Source organism: Notolabrus celidotus, chromosome 13 (assembly GCF_009762535.1).
Source record: "Notolabrus celidotus isolate fNotCel1 chromosome 13, fNotCel1.pri, whole genome shotgun sequence".
Taxonomy (NCBI): domain Eukaryota; kingdom Metazoa; phylum Chordata; class Actinopteri; order Labriformes; family Labridae; genus Notolabrus; species Notolabrus celidotus.
In genome coordinates, this window is record NC_048284.1 from 35,451,681 (window position 1) to 35,471,486 (window position 19,806).

The 19,806-nt window shown below is 43.8% G+C and overlaps 1 protein-coding gene across 1 annotated transcript; it reads right to left on the bottom strand.

Moving 5' to 3' along the window:
* Positions 1-2,565: 2,565 nt before the first annotated feature.
* On the bottom strand, positions 2,566-17,850 carry rpf2 (ribosome production factor 2 homolog). The gene is made up of 10 exons (XM_034700043.1): positions 17,718-17,850; positions 13,680-13,812; positions 13,536-13,573; positions 10,236-10,275; positions 9,366-9,447; positions 4,957-5,033; positions 4,651-4,750; positions 4,326-4,428; positions 3,988-4,132; positions 2,566-2,996 (listed from the first exon to the last, which is right to left on the bottom strand). Exons 1-10 carry the CDS (start codon positions 17,738-17,740, stop codon positions 2,808-2,810), a joined length of 930 nt encoding a protein of 309 aa, XP_034555934.1. The 5' UTR covers positions 17,741-17,850; the 3' UTR covers positions 2,566-2,807.
* Between the last annotated feature and the right edge of the window lie 1,956 nt (positions 17,851-19,806).

Sequence of the window (19,806 nt, forward strand, 5' to 3'; positions counted from 1 at the left end):
GATCGGTGTTTCTCCTGACGAGTCTCCCACCGAGTCTCTACGGGGTTCAGGTCGGGTGTTGAGCACAGTGACATCAATGTCAGTAGACCATGTGGTGGTGGTTTTGGCACTGTGGGCAGGTGCCGAGTCCTGCTGGACTCATGAAACCAGCATCTCCATAAAGCTTGTCAGCAGATGAAGCATGAAGCGCTCTGAAGTCTCCTGGTAGACTCCGTGTCGACTCTGGACTTCATAAACCAACACCAACAGATGACCTGACCCCCCAAACCATCATAGGCTGCAGAAATGTCACTCTGGACTTCACCTTTGACTCTGTGCCTCTCCTCTTCCTCCTGACTCCAGGACTTGGATTTATAAAGGAAATGCTAACTTTCACTTTAGAGAGGACTTTGGACCACTGAGCAGCAGTCCAGATCTTTTTTAGCCCAGGTAAGAGTCTCCTAATGTGGTCTCTGGTTCAGGAGTGATATGAAGAATAGGACAGGTGTCTCTTTCCTGAAGACGTCTGTGTGGTGGATCTTGATGCTCTGACTCCAGCCTCAGTCCAGCCCTCCTGAAGCTCTCCAAAGGTCTTGGTTTTTCTTGACGTCCTCTCCAGGCTGAGCTGGTCCCTGTTGCTCGTTCAGAGTCTCAGTATGAATGTTTAACCCCTCAGTGGAGAGACCTGCTGGATGCGTGCTGAGGAAACTCTCTACACATGAGCACAGAGGCGTCTTGTCTCTGAACACACACCTAAGACGCTGAGTGAGTGGTGTCTACAGGGGGACGATGCCTCCATCTACAGGAGCCTGTGAGTCACTGAAGGGTTGGAGGACTCTGACATGATGTGGATCTTCAGAGGAAGGTGTTTGAAACCTTGAGTGACTAACACACTAACCTTAATCTCTGAATATCAATCAATCTTTATTTATAAAGCACTAAATCCCACCAAACGTTCTCCTCAGACTGTCTTACAGACAGGATAAGGTCTGATCTCATCTTAATCCACCATGAGCAGAGCCCTTTGCAGCATTTAGCAAGTTACAGTGGCAAGGACAAACTTCCTTTAACAGGCAGAAACCTCCAGCAGGACCAGACTCATGTTAGACACACATCTGCTGAGACCGTGTTGGAGAGAGGGATAGTGGTGAGACGGATAGTAGTAGTTGTAGCAGCTGGAGTCTGGCACGTCCACAGCAGCAGAGATTCAGAGGAACATACGAGACAAGGGAGCTCAGGGACTCCAGAAAGGTCTATGGTTAGTAACTTTAATGGGACAGGGGGAGTTAAAGTAAGTGACGGGGGGTTGGGGGGAAGGGGTGTCTCTCCGTCTTTAAAAGAGTATTGTAAGGGACAGCTGGTGAAAGAGAAACATCACACCCCCAGTCTTTAAATGACCATCTGCTCCCAGAGAGGCACAACACAGGTCTGACAGGTGAGGGGACTATCAGAGGGTGTCTCTGCCACCTGTCAGAGGGGGGGGGGGTCTGTCAGAGAGCAGGCCAAACATGTGGTGTCCATGCTGACCCCTGACCACCTCTGAAAGCTCCTACAATGGACATAAGAGCATCAGACCTGGACCACAGAGCGATGGAAGAAGGAGGTCTGGAGGACACCTAGTTCAATACTCCAGATCTCAGTCCAATTTGAGCTCCCTTGTCTCGTAGGTTCCTCTGAGCTGCCGTAGACTTCCTCCTGCTGTGGACGTTCCAGACACCAGCTGATACGGACGTGCTGGACTCCAGCTGCAACAGCTACTACTACTCGTCTCATCACTATCACCTCTCCCCCTCTCTCTTATTCTCCTCTATCCCTCTTTCCAGACCCAACTGGGTCGAGGCAGATGTCTGTCTAACATGAGTCTGGTTCTGCTCGAGGTTTCTGCCTGTTAAAGGAAGTTTGTCCTCTCCACTGTAACTAGCTAAATACTGTGAGGTGCAATGCTCATGATGGATTAAGGTGGGGTCAGACTGAGTCTGATCCTGTCTTGGTGTTGGGTCTCTGTTCATAATTTGACATAGAGTGGTCTAGACCTGCTCTGTTTGTAAAAGCGTCTTGAGATAACGTTTGTTGTGATTTGGAGCTATACAAATAAAGATTGATTGATTGATGTGGAGGAAATTACTTTGACTTGAAGAAACAGGAGACGGCTGAACGTTGAGGACGACGAGCTTCAACTATAGAGACTGTGAATCATGTTCCTGTGTCTGAATGTGTCCCCTGACGAACCCCGTCTGTTCTAAACTAAACCATGAAGACCTCACTGAAGTCCAGGAGCAGCTTTCCTAAAAGTCATATCCCTCTTTAGTGCTTAAGCCTCTAAATCGTGAGCCGCGTGGCCTCTTCCAGCTGACCCACAATCCTCAGAAATGCTTTAAAACAGGATTAACACCACAAAAGCACTAAAGTACAGTTTCACATAATCTGTAATCCTGTAGTCTGTGTGTGCAGACACAACACCGCAGCACGGTTCATTAGGATGGAGCTGAAGCTAACGGTTCACTTTCATCTGGATTATGGTTTGATTACATGGAAAGACTTTAAATGTGTGTGATAGTTCATGTTAAAGAGAGACGGACAGAGACCTCAGAGTCAGGATTTAATGAAAAATGTGAACATTGAACAGAACGGAGACACGTCATCCCACCATCCGTCTGACTCCCCTCCAGGTGAAGAGGAAGAGAGCGTGCTGTGAGGTGAGAGCAGAGAGACACAGCTGCCGTCTGCTCACGCACACTCAGGTGTTTCCAGTCTTTACACACACTTCCTGTCCAGCTGCACAGAGGCAGACCGGTCTGCACAGGTCTAGACAGGAGGTCAGGGGACCCTCAGACGTCCACCTTGGTCACTTTGGCTGCTTGTTCCTCCTGCGAGTCTGCAGACACCACCTCTCCCCTCCTCTTCCTCAGACCCTTCATCTTCCGTGTCTGTAGCTTGGACAGATCCTGCTTCTGCATGTGCACCCGGCCAAACTTGGTGCCAAAGGCATTGTGGGAAATGTTCTTCTTCTTACGAGCCTGAGAGAGGGAGAGGGAGAGGGAGAGAGGGAGAGAGAGAGGGAGAGGGAGAGAGAGAGAGAGAGAGAAGAGAGAGAGAGAGAGAGAGAGTGAGAGAGGAGAGAGAGAGGGAGAGAGAGAATGGGGAGAGAGAGAGAGGGGAGAGAGAGAGAGAGAGGGAGAGAGGGAGGGAGAGGGAGAGAGAGAGAGAGGGAGGGGAGAGAGAGATATTTTTATTTTATTTTTATTATTTATTTATTTATCACAGACCTGTGTATATATATATGTATGTATGTATGTATGTATGTATGTATGTATGTATGTATGTATGTATGTATGTATGTATGTATGTATTTATGTATATGTATGTATATCTTTCTTTTTCTTAATTGATTCTATTTGAAGTTGTTTTTCTGTACAGCACTTTGTGTTACAATGTCATTGTACAAAAAGCTCTTTCTAAATAAAGTCTGATTGAATTATTGTCCTTCAACTCCTGACGGACAAACTCTCAATCCCTGCGTAACATTGAACAAACTGCAGTCTGGACCCCGTGTTACACTGAGGACAGAAGCTGTTAGCATGAGGTCCAGAGACGGTTCATACACCTGCTCATTTAAATATAGCACTTCAATCTTAATCCTTAATCTATGACGGGGATTATATCCACACTCTGGGACACTAAGAGGTCTTGGTTTTACAGTAAAGAGTTGTTGATGAGTATAAAGATGAATATTTAAAGGTGGTGAACTCATTGAACCCTCTTCTCCTGTAGTTCCTCGTCAGACGGACAGAGCGTGTGATGTTCTTAAACTCTGACTGTGCAGAGGTGAAACCCTTTAAAGGGCTGCTCTCTGGCGCCATCTTCAGGCCATGTTGTTGCACTAGACCAGCAACATTACTCAGGAGGTGTTCACAAGTCTTATAGGTGGTTTTATCAGGTCCCAGCTGATCCATGTCTGGTCTCTGAGGTCAGTAAAAACCTGCAGCTGGTGAACCTCAGGGTTCTTACCTTCAGAGCTTTGGGCCTTCTGTGAGCCAGCTTGTACAGGTCATCTGAAGCCAGGTGAGTCCTCCTCAACACCAGATCCAGAGAAGGTCCCATCTCCTCCAGCTCTATCCTGGGGGTCCGGCAGCCAGACTTCTTTAACACGCTCCTGCAGCGACACGTGTTGTTAAAACAGGTACACACAGAGGACTATCACCTGCTGAAACATCAGAGCTGGACCCTTGAGTGCTGGAAGAAGGGGGTCTGGACCAGAACACCAGAAGTTGTGGAGCCGGTCTTGTTCCTTTGACCCTGTCAGACTCAAACAGGACATTAAACCTGGGTTTCTGTGTTTTGTTTACCTGTAGCTGCGCAGGTAGACCTTCCCTTCCACCGCTGTGAAGTGCAGAACGTGCTCTAAACCTGCCAGACGGACTGCAGGTACCGTGGGCCCTCTGAAGAAGTCTGAGAGGGGGACCAGGAAACAGAGATGGTATTAGTACAAGAGCAGGGATAACAAGTGGACTCTGCAGACTTTTAAGACCTCCAACCCAAACAGAGGAGACTTTAGACTTGTTTGGCACAGCTGGAAACAACACAGGTGAAGACTTCATGAGAGGTTTTGGGACCTGACCCTCAGGAGCTCTACTGTGACCATCAGTGAAACATCAAGAGTAACGTGTTCACCTATCAGCAGACTCTTCAGACGTCTGTGCTCCACGTCTGTGTCGAAAGCTTCTCCTGCAAACACCAGCATCGGTTTGGTTCCCTCAGGACATTTACTGGCCTGCAGCAGAGAAACACACACAAACACACACACACACACACACACATACATACACACATACACACACACACATACACTGTTACTTTGAAACTTGTTGGTGTGTTTCCAGTCCTGCCAGCGGAGGTCTGGAGGTCTTTAATGTGGGTTACTGTGATATTTAATACTGAGAGTCAGCACAGACGATGAGTCATACAGGTCTCTCTTACCTTGACATCGCTCAGAGAGACGAACTTCTCAATCCCAAGTTCAACCATGTCCAGCACATGGAAGTCAAAGAGACGACCTGCAGCACAGAAAAACACACACACACCACAGACACACACACACACACACATCAGTCCTCACACTGATATCTAACACCACTCACGTTCTTTCAGAGGGTCAGAATAAAATCTAGACTAGAATCTAAAATCCTTCTTCTGACCTCCAAAGCTCTTAATGATCAGACACCTTCATATCTTAAAGAGCTCATAGTGCCCTATTACCCCTCTAGAACACTACGCTCCCAACATGCAGGCCTGCTGGTCCTACCTAAAGTCTCTAAAAGTACACAGCGTTCCAAATGATTATGCAAGTGGATTTTTTGTGAATATTTTAAAAACTGTTAAAAGTCGTTTTCAAATTTGTCAAGAAGTCAGATAGTGAATATATTTCTTCAACTGTGTGGTTAAAATGATGCTTTTCAAAGTACGTCGGCTGTATTTTTAAATAAATGCAGAATCTGCAGAAATGAGTGTGACAAAATATTATGCCAGTTGGTGATAAGAGCAAATAACTTGTGAAAATAAAAACTCATGAACTGGCCTGCCTGCTCACCTGATCTCAACCCGACTGAGAACTTGTGGTCAATAATAAAAGAGATAATTTACAGTGATGGCTGAAATACAGCTCAAACAGCATCTTTGGAAAGACAAACAAGGTGCAGCTCACAGAGTCAGCAGAGAAGTCATCAGAAACTAAATCAGTTTACAGTGACCTCTGACCCTCACTGAAAGAAAAGGAGCTTATATTAGACATTAGAGAAACACTGAAGATTTGAAATGTTTCAAAGACATTAACACTTTGATTTTATAAACAAATGTAAAGAAAACTGTTGTTTTTGTTGAAGTTTGAATACAGTTGTAGTAAATATTATTATTATTTTCAATCAATAGAATGTTTAAAATGGTGCCTAGTTTTTATTTTTATAAGTTATATGCTCTTATCACCAACTGGCATAATATTTTGTCACACTCATTTCTGCAGATTCTGCATTTATGTAAAAATACAGCCGACGTACTTTGAAAAGCATCATTTTAACCACACAGTTGAAGAAATATATTCACTATCTGACTTCTTGACAAATTTGAAAACGACTGTTAACATAGTTTTTAAAATATTCACAAAAGTGCAACTTGCATAATAATTTGGAACGCAGTGTACTTTAAGAGACTTTAGGTAGGACCAGCAGGCCTGCATGTTAGAGCGTAGTGTTCTAGAGGGGTAATAAAACAGATATGAAGGTGTCTGATCATTAAAGGCTTTGTAGGTCAGAAGAAGGATTTTAGATTCTAGTCTAGATTCTAGAAGAAGAAATATATTCACTATCTGACTTCTTGACAAATTTGAAAACGACTGTTAAAGGTGACATATCATGCAAAATGGACTTTTTAATGGTTCTCTACCTGAAATATGTGTCCCTGGCATGTCTACAAACCCCCTGAGAATGAAAAGAATCCATTCTGCCCCTGTTCTGATTTCTCCACCTTTCTGTAAATGTGTGTGAAACCAGCCGTTTCAGACTTCAGTGTTTTTGTTACGTAACAACAATATCCGGTCTGTAACAGAGTCAGAGCTCGGAGCTTGTTCAGCCCATAGACTGTATAAAATAATACTGAATCCCTCCTCTGTTTTTCATTACCTGCACACGTGTGTGCTAACAAGGAGCTTAGGAGGGAGGCATGCTAGTTGTAGGCTGTCTTAATAAACACAAAGGTCGGTTTTACTCCCCACGTCTGCAGATTTGAAGATCTAGTGGATGATTTTTATTTGTCATGGATAAGTGCTAGCGCTAGTTAGCATAGCCACATAGCTACATGTTCTACAGCATGTAGCTGTAGCTGTAGCTGTAGCTGTGTACCAAGACACACGTCGACATACTGATAAATAAAACAACAAGAAACACTAAATCTGTGACCAATCCTTCAGAAAGGTCCTGCTGCAGGCGCCTCTCCGTCAGGATCAGATTCTGGATCAGATTCAGAGGGTTGAAGTAACGCGGGTCTGTGAGCAGCCGTGTATATTCAGCCAACATGTAAACATTAGATCAACGTGCTGGACAGCCGAGGCCACACCCACTTCCTGAGGGGGCGTGGTCAGAGAGAAAACAGACTGTTCTGAGGAGGTCTGAAGAAGAGGGTTTTTCAGGCAGACCAAAATCTGATTTCAAAGTGTTTTTTTGAGCATAAACTTTAAAGACATGTTTTGGGGACCTCTTAGACCAATATATATTGATGAAAAAAGCGTGATATGTCCCCTTTAACAGTTTTTAAAATATTCACAAAAATGCAGCTTGCATAATAATTTGGAACACGTTGTCGTATGGGAGGTAGAACCTTCAGTTATCAGGCCCCTCTCCTTTGGAATCATCTACCAGTCAGGGTCCGGGAGGCAGACACCCTCTCTACTTTTAAGAGTAGGCTTCAAACTTTCCTTTTTGATAAAGCTTATAGTTAGAGCTGGATCAGGCTTGGACCAGCTCTTAGTTATGCTGCTATAGGCTTAGACTGACACACTGGGCTCCTATATCACCCCCTTCCTCCCCATCTCTTACTTCAACTCTACATTGCCCATTAAAGTCACTAATCAAAGATAGGGCTGAATGATTTTGGAAAATAATCTTATTGCGATTATTTTCCTTAATATCGCGATTTAATATGAGATTATTTTTTCAAAGATCCTCTTCTCATGTATTTTTCATCAACCACAAGCAATAAATCAATCTGTATTATAATGAATAATATCAGATTGAATTGTTCTTTCTCATAGGCTAGACTTCTGTTAAGATAAAGGCAAATGAAGTGTTGAATTATTATGAAAGACGGTTTATTTATCTACTTCAATGACAGTTGTAAACTTACTAAATACTTTGACTTGCAGCGTTGATTTTGTATCATGTGGATCAAACATCATGCGGTCTCATATTTGGTTCAGCTATCAGGGAGGTGTTTGAAGTTTAAAGCATGTTTGGATGTGAATCAGCTGACTAGACAGTGGAGACGCTCAGCTTGGGACTGCGGCTCAGTGACTTTTTTTCACCCCCCCGGACTGATTCTGACCCGGTTGGTCTCCCGGCTGACACCTGACCGTGTTCACATGCTTAACTTACTCAATAAGAACAAGTAGACAGAAACTGGACACTGTGAGTCTGAAATCTGTTTCTGTTCAGTTGTCCTGTTGCAGTAAATCCACATGTTGTAGTCTGAGTCTTCACTCTATGACTTGACGTCTGCAGAGAATATTTATGAGCCTGCTCCTTATGTTGATATTCAACATGTTTAACATTTTGAACACCTCAATATGATCTGTAGCTGTTTAATACCGTCAGTTATAAACACTGTGTCGTGAAGGAACATTTGATTTAGGGGAAAACTATTTGGAATTATTTTTGACATGGAAAACGTTCATGTTTTTAATGATTCATTCATAATTGATCGTTAACATCTCTGAAGATCGATCACAGAAAATACTTGACATTTACATCCCTACTTTGTGGTGTTAAGTGTTGATAAGGGTTGGTGGTGTTACCTTGTGAGGTAGAAACAGTAGCAAGGCAGGTTCTGCACAATACCTGACATTGTGCAGCATCTTCTTTTTTTATAGCCAACGTAAATCCACACAACTGACGTGCTGCCCCTCATTGGTACTAAACTTTCTGCAGTGTCAGTCTCTGAGGCCAATGTGTGACAGGTTAAAGCTCGACGTTGACTTCTCTCCCTGCCTGCTCTGCTCGCAAGTCACGTTGAGCAGATCATGTGACCAATCAAATCGCAGCCTTCGCGGTTAGAACATCTCGTTTTATCATATCTCATTTTATCATATCGTGATTTTATCACAAATGCAATTAATCCTTCAGCCCTAACCATAGACCTTTCTGGAGTCCCTGAGCTCCCTTGTCTCGTAGGTTCCTCTGAGCTGCCGTAGACGTCCTCCTGCTGTGGACGTTCCAGACTCCAGCTGATACTGACGTGCTGGACTCCAGCGGGAACAGCTTCTACTACTCGTCTCATCACTATCACCTCTCCCGCTCTCTCTTATTCTCCTCTATCCCTCTTTCCAGACCCAACTCAGTCGAGGCAGATGTCTGTCTAACATGAGTCTGGTCCTGCTCGAGGTTTCTGCCTGTTAAAGGAAGTTTGTCCTCTCCGCTGTAACTAGCTAAATACTGTGAGGTGCAATGCTCATGGTGGATTAAGGTGGGGTCAGACTGAGTCTTATCCTGTCTTGGTGTTGGGTCTCTGTTCATAATTGAGATAACGTTTGTTGTGATTTGGCGCTATACAAATAAAGATTGATTGATTGATTGATTGATTGATTGATTGATTGATTGATTGATTGATTGATGAAGAGAGCGTACCGAATATGAGGTTGTTGGGTCGTTTCTTGTTGTGAGAGCCGAAGAGAAACAGAGAGCAGTCCGTCTTCTTGGAGAAGAATTCCTGAGGAGAGAAGAGAGCGATCACAAACCCAGCCGAGAACCAGAGATCACACTGCTCTGAGGACATCCTGACTCTACCTCAGCTCAGACCCAATCTGCACCAGGTGCCTCCTGGACCAGCCTCCCTCAGCCACGTGGGAAAGTCTATCCTCATTGTAACAGCTGTGTGTAGTGTTGATACTTTTCCATGTGTGTGTTATTACAGTTATTAACCCTGACCTCATCACTAACAGCTTGTTCGTTTGATGCCTGTTACTCTTTAATTGCACCGTCACCCTGTTAGCACTGGGTGAAGGACAGGACGTCTCTTCAGAGTGCCTTATATGGAATTCAATCATTTTCACAGCACATACAAACTGAGTGTCCCCGTCATATATGGAAAGAAGAAGAACCATAACGTTAGCGCTGTGCATTGTGGGAAACAGTACGTTAGGGAGACCGCTGCAGACTGAGACATGTTCCTGAATCAATACAACATCCGGGTAGTTTTGGCATACTGCAGATTTTGCTCTTGTTCACATACTACATACTGAATTTAGACTGAATCAGTACGTACAGCTAGGATAGCAGGCGGTTTGAAAACAGCCGAACCGTTCCTTTAAATAGGCGACTCAAGGCTTCACCCAAAAGTATGCTTCCTTTCGGAAAGAGAGGAAATCTTCAGAGCTCCTCCTGATCACCAGCTGCAGTCTCACACTCTACACACTGTACCTGCAGGGATGTCTGCCTCAGACCGCTCCCTGACCTCCCTGTGCTGAACCACGGTACAGAAGAGAAGTGGACTCTTACCAGAGATGTTGAGTCCTCAAACGGCCGTGTGATGTTCTTCCTGAAACACACGGAGAAAGGAGGTTTTCAGCAAACACCAGACGTGACATTTTTCAGACACAGGCTATTAACTCAAACCCACCGTATGATTCAAGATCCAAGACATCTCTATTGTCCATCTAGTTTAGAGGCTCAGATATTCACACTCATTAGACTCACACTGCATTGAACTAAACGCTGTTCATCCTCCCCCTCCTGCTGCTGCTCAGCTCTAGAGCTCAGAGAGCGGATCAGGAGGAGTCGTGGTCTGAGCTGCATGTTTGATGGACTGTTTGTATGTGTGTGTACTTTTCAAAAGAAGAAGCTGTGATTCTCTTGATTTAGCAGCTTGTAACAGTAGTCTTCTCTCAGCCGACCATGAATGCGTCTCTCCCGGTGTTCCGGTTTTTAAAGTGACCCTGTAAACTGGAGACCTTCAGCTGAAGGTGTCAGTGTTTGTGGAGTTTACACAGCTGTTGAAACACAGAGGGAGTTCCTGGGAATGCAAACTAGTTTAGTTTTTATTAAGATTTCAAAATATCCTCATCAGATATTTAATGATCGTCTAAAGACGTTTATGAGGGATGCATCCGGCTGAAAGTCTCCAGTTAACAGGGTTGCTGTTTAAACCAAAACACCGGCTGATCTCTGCCACGGCTTTTTGAGTTCAAAAGGATTTTAAAGGCGTGTTGAAACGTCTTTGTTACTCGCGCTTATCTCCTCTCACGTGTTGATTCAGTGAATCCATCTGTGATGAAATATAGCACCATCTAAAACAGACCAGCTGAGTCTCTTCATGCTAACAGGCTAACTGTTGTGTTGCTCATAATGATACCTGCCTGTCCGTCTACTTCTACGGTGTCATCTGTGATGAATGGCATTCCTCTTTGTTTTACTGCCCTCTACTGGTCTGGTGGTGTAGTGCATTTACTTTTTTCCTCCATATGTCACTGGCCTGATTCGAACAATCCATTGTTTCCCCTACCATTATACAGGAGGGGCGGGGCAACCCCCCCAACAGCGGCCCCCGCCCTCCTTGGGAGTTCAGTAAATTGTATTTTCTATATAGCGCCAGATCACAGCAGAAGTAATTGAGGGTTACCTCTCTTATAGATCAGGTCTTAAACTTGTTCTTTTATTTAACAGACTAAATATCCTGATGTTATTGATCTTATTTACATGACAGGATGTCATTATGCTCATCTGCTCTCTGTATCGCATGGCAGAGTTTCACTGCGATGCGCACACAGACACACAAACACGTGCGCTCACATACACACATCACAGCACAACGATACGATAAATGTTCATCAACAACTCGGTTTTAACGACGAAAAACGAGAGAATGAAAACAGATGAAAACTTAAGAAGGACCATCGGACATTAACAATTCATATTTTCCCCGCTGTGCGTCTAATCTTTAGAAATTAAAGCTGTGCATTCCTGTGACAGGAAGGTGAGTTATTATCAGTTATTATTTTAAGTGGCTCAGTTCAAGCTTGGTCTCTACCTGCAGCAGGTGTGCTGTGTGAACCAGTCTCCTCTTCATTCAGGATTTTACCCCCTGGTGTGCATTAGTGACAAAAACACTATTTTCTTATTTAACCTTTATTTAACCAGGTGAGTTCATTGAGAACCAATTCTCATGCACTAACGATCTGGGCAAACAACCGTTAAAAAAAGCTCCGCGTCTACAGCCTGATCTAATCCAGTTTGGTGAAACATCAGACACATTAAGTAAGTTTTGATCAACTCCTCGGCATCAAGCTAGTTGTACCTAAAATCTCTAAAAGTAGTATGGGAGGTAGAGCCTTCAGTTATCAGGCCCCACTCCTTTGGAATCATCTACCAGTCAGGGTCCGGGAGAGTAGGCTTCAAACTTTCCTTTTTGATAAAGCTTATAGTTAGAGCTGGATCAGGCTTGGACCAGCTTTTGTTATGCTGCTATAGGCCTAGACTGCCGGGGGGACTGGAGCACTTACACACTGGGATCCTAGCTCACCCCCCTTCCCCCCAACCCCCTCATCACTTACTTTAACTCTCCCTGTCCCATTAAAGTTACTAACCATAGACCTTTCTGGAGTCCCTGAGCTCCCTTGTCTCGTAGGTTCCTCTGAGCTGCCGTAGACGTCCTCCTGCTGCGGACGTTCCAGACTCCAGCTGATACGGACGTGCTGGACTCCAGCGGCAACAGCTTCTACTACTCGTCTCATCACTATCACTTCTCTCTTTTATTCTCCTCTATCCCTCTTTCCAGACCCAACTCGGTCAAGGCATGATGTCTGTCTAACATGAGTCTGGTTCTGCTCGAGGTTTCTGCCTGTTAAAAGGAAGTTTGTCCTCTCCGCTGTAACTAGCTAAATACTGTGAGGTGCAATGCTCATGGTGGATTAAGGTGGGGTCAGACTGAGTCTTACCCTGTCTTGGTGTTGGGTCTCTGTTCATAATTTGACATAGAGTGGTCTAGACCTGCTCTGTTTGTAAAAGGGTCTTGAGATAACGTTTGTTGTGATTTGGTGATATACAAATAAAGATTGATTGATTGATCAAAGAGTGTCGTGAGCTGACTGTCTCTTCAGAGGTCCAGAGCGTCTGTCACTTAAGGTGCATTTAGGGACTGTCGTAAAAGTGCAATGCAGACCTGTATTTTGCATTCATGGTATTTTTATTTGAATGAAGAGAATCAGATCTAGTGTTCACATGAAGAATGTTTTCTTTTGACTTTTTTTGCAGGCTAGATTATTTAACTTAAGATATAACAAAAGCGAAAGTTTTAAAAGAGTGAAATGTTGACGATCTTAATACTTAGTAAAACCCTGATACCGATATCTGATCGACTACATGATTTATTTTATAGATAGATTTATACAAGGCTGTGAACCTAGGGGAAACACTGCAATCTACCCAGGACTTCAGCCTGCGGTCAAAACACAGACAACAATGGGGGCACAGGAACCTTGTAGTTCAGGGGAAAGTAGTTCTGGGGGCTAAAAGACCCTGGAACTCTTGGTCCTAATGCACCTCAACAGTGCAAAATGTAAATTCTTGCAATTTTTCAACTGGTCTTAAAATTTTGATCATCACAATATTGTAACCCTTTCTTTCCTTCACCAAGCACTAACATCATGTCTGCTGTTTAAGAAGAGCTGCTGAGGTCAGACAGGCAGAGTGATTCTTTGTACGGGAGGATCACTCTGAAAAGAAATGAAGAAGTTTAAAGAGAGAGAGAGAACAGAGGAAAAGACTGACAGAGAGAGTGTGAGAGACGGATGAAGCTCTTACTTCTTGTACAGCACAGCGTTCGGCTTCTTCAGGGCGTACTGTAGACAGACAGAGAGACTTCCTGTTACACAGTGTGATGGAAACCCATCAGCCGCTGTTCAAACCTTCATCACTTCATCATCAGTGTGTCCAGGTGGTACTCACTATGTCCTTGAGGGCCTGGGTGACTGTCTGACTGCTGTTTCCTCCTTTCATGATCATGGCCGTCTTTACATCCTCCAACAGTTTGGGAGCTCTGCTCTCCAAGAAACGCTTTGAGCGCTTCGTCTTTGGTTTCCTGAGGATTCACATAAACAAAGGAGGATACTTGAGTCTGGATCTCCTCTGATACTGGACATACAACACACAGGGGGATCCTTGAGTCTGGATCTATTCTGATGCTGGACATACAACACACAGGAGGATACATGAGTCTGGATCTCCTCTGATACTGAACATACAACACACAGGGGGATCCTTGAGTCTGGATCTCCTCTGATACTGAACATACAACACACAGGAGGATACTTGAGTGTGGATCTACTCTGATACTGAACATACAACACACAGGGGGATCCTTGAGTCTGGATCTAATCTGATACTGGACATACAACACACAGGAGGATACATGAGTCTGGATCTACTCTGATACTGAACATACAACACACAGGAGGGTACATGAGTCTGGATCTCCTCTGATACTGAACATACAACACACAGGAGGATACATGAGTCTGGATCTCCTCTGATACTGAACATACAACACACAGGAGGATAATCGAGTCTGGATCTCCTCTGATACTGAACATACAACACAGGAGGATACTTGAGTCTGGATCTCCTCTGATACTGAACATACAACACAGGAGGATACTTGAGTCTGGATCTCCTCTGATACTGAACATACAACACAGGAGGATACTTGAGTCTGGATCTCCTCTGATACTGAACATACAACACACAGGAGGATACTTGAGTCTGGATCTACTCTGATACTGAACATACAACACACAGGAGGATCCTTGAGTCTGGATCTACTCTGTACTGAACATACAACACACAGGGGGATCCTTGAGTCTGAATCTACTCTGATACTGAACATACAACACACAGGAGGATCCTTGAGTCTGGATCTCCTCTGATACTGAACATACAACACAGGAGGATCCTTGAGTCTGGATCTCCTCTGATACTGAACATACAACACAGGAGGATACATGAGTCTGGATCTCCTCTGATACTGAACATACAACACACAGGAGGATCCTTGAGTCTGGATCTCCTCTGATACTGAACATACAACACACAGGAGGATCCTTGAGTCTGGATCTACTCTGATACTGAACATACAACACACAGGAGGATCCTTGAGTCTGGATCTACTCTGATACTGAACATACAACACAGGAGGATACTTGAGTCTGGATCTACTCTGATACTGAACATACAACACACAGGAGGATCCTTGAGTCTGGATCTACTCTGATACTGAACATACAACACAGGAGGATCCTTGAGTCTGGATCTCCTCTGATACTGAACATACAACACAGGAGGATACATGAGTCTGGATCTCCTCTGATACTGAACATACAACACACAGGAGGATCCTTGAGTCTGGATCTACTCTGATACTGAACATACAACACACAGGAGGATCCTTGAGTCTGGATCTACTCTGATACTGAACATACAACACAGGAGGATCCTTGAGTCTGGATCTACTCTGATACTGAACATACAACACAGGAGGATACATGAGTCTGGATCTCCTCTGATACTGAACATACAACACACAGGAGGATCCTTGAGTCTGGATCTCCTCTGATACTGAACATACAACACACAGGAGGATCCTTGAGTCTGGATCTACTCTGATACTGAACATACAACACACAGGAGGGTACATGAGTCTGGATCTCCTCTGATACTGAACATACAACACACAGGAGGATAATCGAGTCTGGATCTCCTCTGATACTGAACATACAACACAGGAGGATACTTGAGTCTGGATCTCCTCTGATACTGAACATACAACACACAGGAGGATACTTGAGTCTGGATCTACTCTGATACTGAACATACAACACACAGGAGGATCCTTGAGTCTGGATCTACTCTGTACTGAACATACAACACACAGGGGGATCCTTGAGTCTGGATCTACTCTGATACTGAACATACAACACACAGGAGGATACTTGAGTCTGGATCTCCTCTGATACTGAACATACAACACAGGAGGATCCTTGAGTCTGGATCTCCTCTGATACTGAACATACAACACAGGAGGATACATGAGTCTGGATCTCCTCTGATACTGAACATACAACACACAGGAGGATCCTTGAGTCTGGATCTCCTCTGATACTGAACATACAACACACAGGAGGATACATGAGTCTGGATCTACTCTGATACTGAACATACAACACACAGGAGGATCCTTGAGTCTGGATCTACTCTGATACTGAACATACAACACACAGGAGGGTACATGAGTCTGGATCTCCTCTGATACTGAACATACAACACACAGGAGGATCCTTGAGTCTGGATCTCCTCTGATACTGAACATACAACACACAGGAGGATACATGAGTCTGGATCTCCTCTGATACTGAACATACAACACACAGGAGGATCCTTGAGTCTGGATCTCCTCTGATACTGAACATACAACACACAGGAGGATCCTTGAGTCTGGATCTACTCTGATACTGAACATACAACACACAGGAGGATACATGAGTCTGGATCTCCTCTGATACTGAACATACAACACACAGGAGGATCCTTGAGTCTGGATCTACTCTTTTACTGAACATACAACACAGGAGGATACATGAGTCTGGATCTACTCTGATACTAAACATACAACACAGGAGGATACATGAGTCTGGATCTCCTCTGATACTGCACATACAACACACAGGAGGATCCTTGAGTCTGGATCTACTCTGGACTGAACATACAACACAGGAGGATCCTTGAGTCTGGATCTCCTCTGATACTGAACATACAACACAGGAGGATCCTTGAGTCTGGATCTACTCTGATACTGAACATACAACACACAGGAGGATCCTTGAGTCTGGATCTCCTCTGATACTGAACATACAACACACAGGAGGATCCTTGAGTCTGGATCTACTCTGATACTAAACATACAACACAGGAGGATACATGAGTCTGGATCTACTCTGATACTAAACATACAACACAGGAGGATACATGAGTCTGGATCTCCTCTGATACTGAACATACAACACACAGGAGGATCCTTGAGTCTGGATCTACTCTCCTACTGAACATACAACACACAGGAGGATCCTTGAGTCTGGATCTCCTCTGGACTGAACATACAACACAGGAGGATCCTTGAGTCTGGATCTCCTCTGATTCTGAACATACAACACAGGAGGATCCTTGAGTCTGGATCTACTCTGATACTGAACATACAACACACAGGAGGATCCTTGAGTCTGGATCTACTCTGATTCTGAACATACAACACACAGGAGGATCCTTGAGTCTGGATCTCCTCTGATACTGAACATACAACACAGGAGGATACTTGAGTCTGGACCTACTCTTATACTGAACATACAACACAGGAGGATCCTTGAGTCTGGATCTCCTCTGATACTGAACATACAACACACAGGAGGATCCTTGAGTGTGGATCTACTCTGATACTGAACATACAACACACAGGAGGATCCTTGAGTCTGGATCTCCTCTGATACTGAACATCCAACACACAGGATGTTACTTGAGTCTGGATCTCCTCTGGACTGAACACACAACACACAGGAGGATCCTTGAGTCTGGATCTCCTCTGATACTGAACATACAACACACAGGAGGATCCTTGAGTCTGGATCACCTCAGTGATAGATCAGATATAACCAGGTAAAGGAGGCTGTGCGCTGTCAGACATGATGGAGACTCTCTTCAGTCCTGGTCCTGGTTTAACACGTCATATACTGCTCTGTGGTTATTAACAGGTACACACTCAGGTAACAGACACTTTGACGTGACTGACTCTGAATTCAGCCAACATCTTTTAGCATGAAGCTAACATGTGAGCTCGCCCTCCGGACAGACCCGTCCTGAGAGAAGAAGAAGAAGAAGGATCCTCCTCCCTCATAAACACACGGACACGTTTAAACTCAGAGAATAAAGAGGAACACTCACACCACGCCGTCTAACTTCGTCATTCTGACTCTTTCCTCGTGTTTCTCAGGTTCTCCACGCTGCGTCCCTCCACGTGAAAATACAGAGGCGGAAGTAAACAGTGCTGCTTTTCTTCTTCGTTGGTGGAACGAAGATCAACTTCCGGCTTTAACTGTAGTCAGCTGCCATCTAGTGTCAGTGTAGCGCCGCACAGGACTAAGAGGCCACTAGAGGCGCTGCAGGCTGAACAATCACTGAGACTACTGTACACAGGCTGATGGCTGAGACACACACAACATGTAAATACACACACCTGTCTGCAACATGGAGGCTGACCACAATGTTTGTTTGTTTGTTTGTTTAACAAGAATAATGAACAACAAAGACAAAACAAATACAATGGACTATGACAACATCAGATAGAATAAGTAAATAAATACAACAACTAAAATAATACTAATAAATAAATAAATACAAATAAATAATGAAGAGGTTGGCAGGAAACAGTGGGCCTTTACATGTACGTTTTCATTTACATGTATATTTGCATTTACATATTAAGAGCAATTACCATCCATCCTCCACAGAGTCATGTCTCTTCCCCCAGTCTTAAAGTCACTGAAGCTCTCCCATTGTTCTTTAATCAGATCATTCCAGGAGTTTCATTTCCCCAACACCTTCTCACAGGCAGCAGTTCCTGTCATCTGCTCCCTCCACACTGTCAGTGTAGGAGTTAGGGTCTCCTTCCAGAATCTTACAATGAGTCTAGTACAGGTTATGAAGCAAGTTGTTAATATTCAAAACCTAGATTTACTCAGCTGTGGCACCAAACTTCTGTCCCCGAGGAGACACAGTGGGGGTGATCTGGGCAGTTCACATCCTAACCATTCATCCATTCATCTCAGGACACTCCTCCATAATAGGGATACCATGGGGCACTACCATAGTGTGTGCATGTACAGTATGTGCCTCGTTCTGTTTTACATTTCCAACAGCTTACCACAATGTTAATATGAACTATATAAATAAACTGAGCATAAAATGAATACCTTCATAAAAATAGTGAGGACAAGCACAGCAAATAGTTTATTTAAAATGTCTGAATGAAATAAAAAATGTTAAAGATAAGATATATAAGATAAGATATACGTTACTGATCTCCTGTTGGGGGAAATTCTTTGGTCGTACAACCAAGCGGCAACCTCCGGTCTAAAAATATGAGTCCAATGTGGAAGTGTTAAAAACTGCAGTTCATCAAGGATCCACTTGAGGCTGGCTCCAGAAGTACCGGAAACCACATACACACCAATTCAAAGAAGACGATCTTTACAGCAGAAATAAACATGTTTACAGTCTGGTTCAAAAGACCAGTGGAGTCTGGATAGATCATTTCTCAATCGGCACACACTGTACGGGGGGTGAATTTATTCATAACACTGTAATTTCGGAGCTATTGAGATTATGAGTCTTCCAATGAGAGGCACAGCTGACTTGATTGACAGACAGGAACACTGTAGCTGTTGCCTAGGAGGCTCAAAGCCCGCCTCTTTACGTCACAATTGCTCGACAGCAGCAATATGGCTGCAGCTGACGATTGGCTCCAAACAGCGCTTCAGAAACAGATGGGTGACGTCACGGAGACTACGTCCATATTTATACAGTCTATGCTTACACTACGAGACAGGGCAATACAACAATGTACTTACATCATAAAAAATATATAATATAATAAAATAAAGTAAAATAAAATATAGCAAATTTAACAGATACAAACACACTATGTACACTTCCATCTTATGAGTAGATAGTGAGGTAAGTTATTGCACAGATAAAATTGCACCAGGTTATTAAAAACATACACAGTATGAAAAACACAGTGACCCGGGAAGTTATGATAAATAAAATAATTCAACATTTTTCCCTTCATAAGAATCACAGATGCCCTGAGCTATGGTGGCTGGGAAGTCTGATGCACATTTACAAAGGATGAAACACTTTGACAAAGTTGGAGGTTAATTAACATTTAGTAAAACAAAATGACTTTAAAGACTTTAAAGAACAAAGCTCATCATCAACATCAGAAACACTCTTAAAGAGACGAAACATTTTT

Coding starts and splice junctions, on each gene's coding strand:
- rpf2 (XM_034700043.1), bottom strand. CDS start 17,740: ATGACGAAGTTAGACGGCGTGGT. Junction 13,813..17,717: donor ACGAAGTTAGACGGCGTGGT/GTGAGTGTTCCT, acceptor GTGAATCCTCAG/GAAACCAAAGACGAAGCGCT. Junction 4,133..4,325: donor GTCTACCTGCGCAGCTACAG/GTAAACAAAACA, acceptor GTGTCGCTGCAG/GAGCGTGTTAAAGAAGTCTG.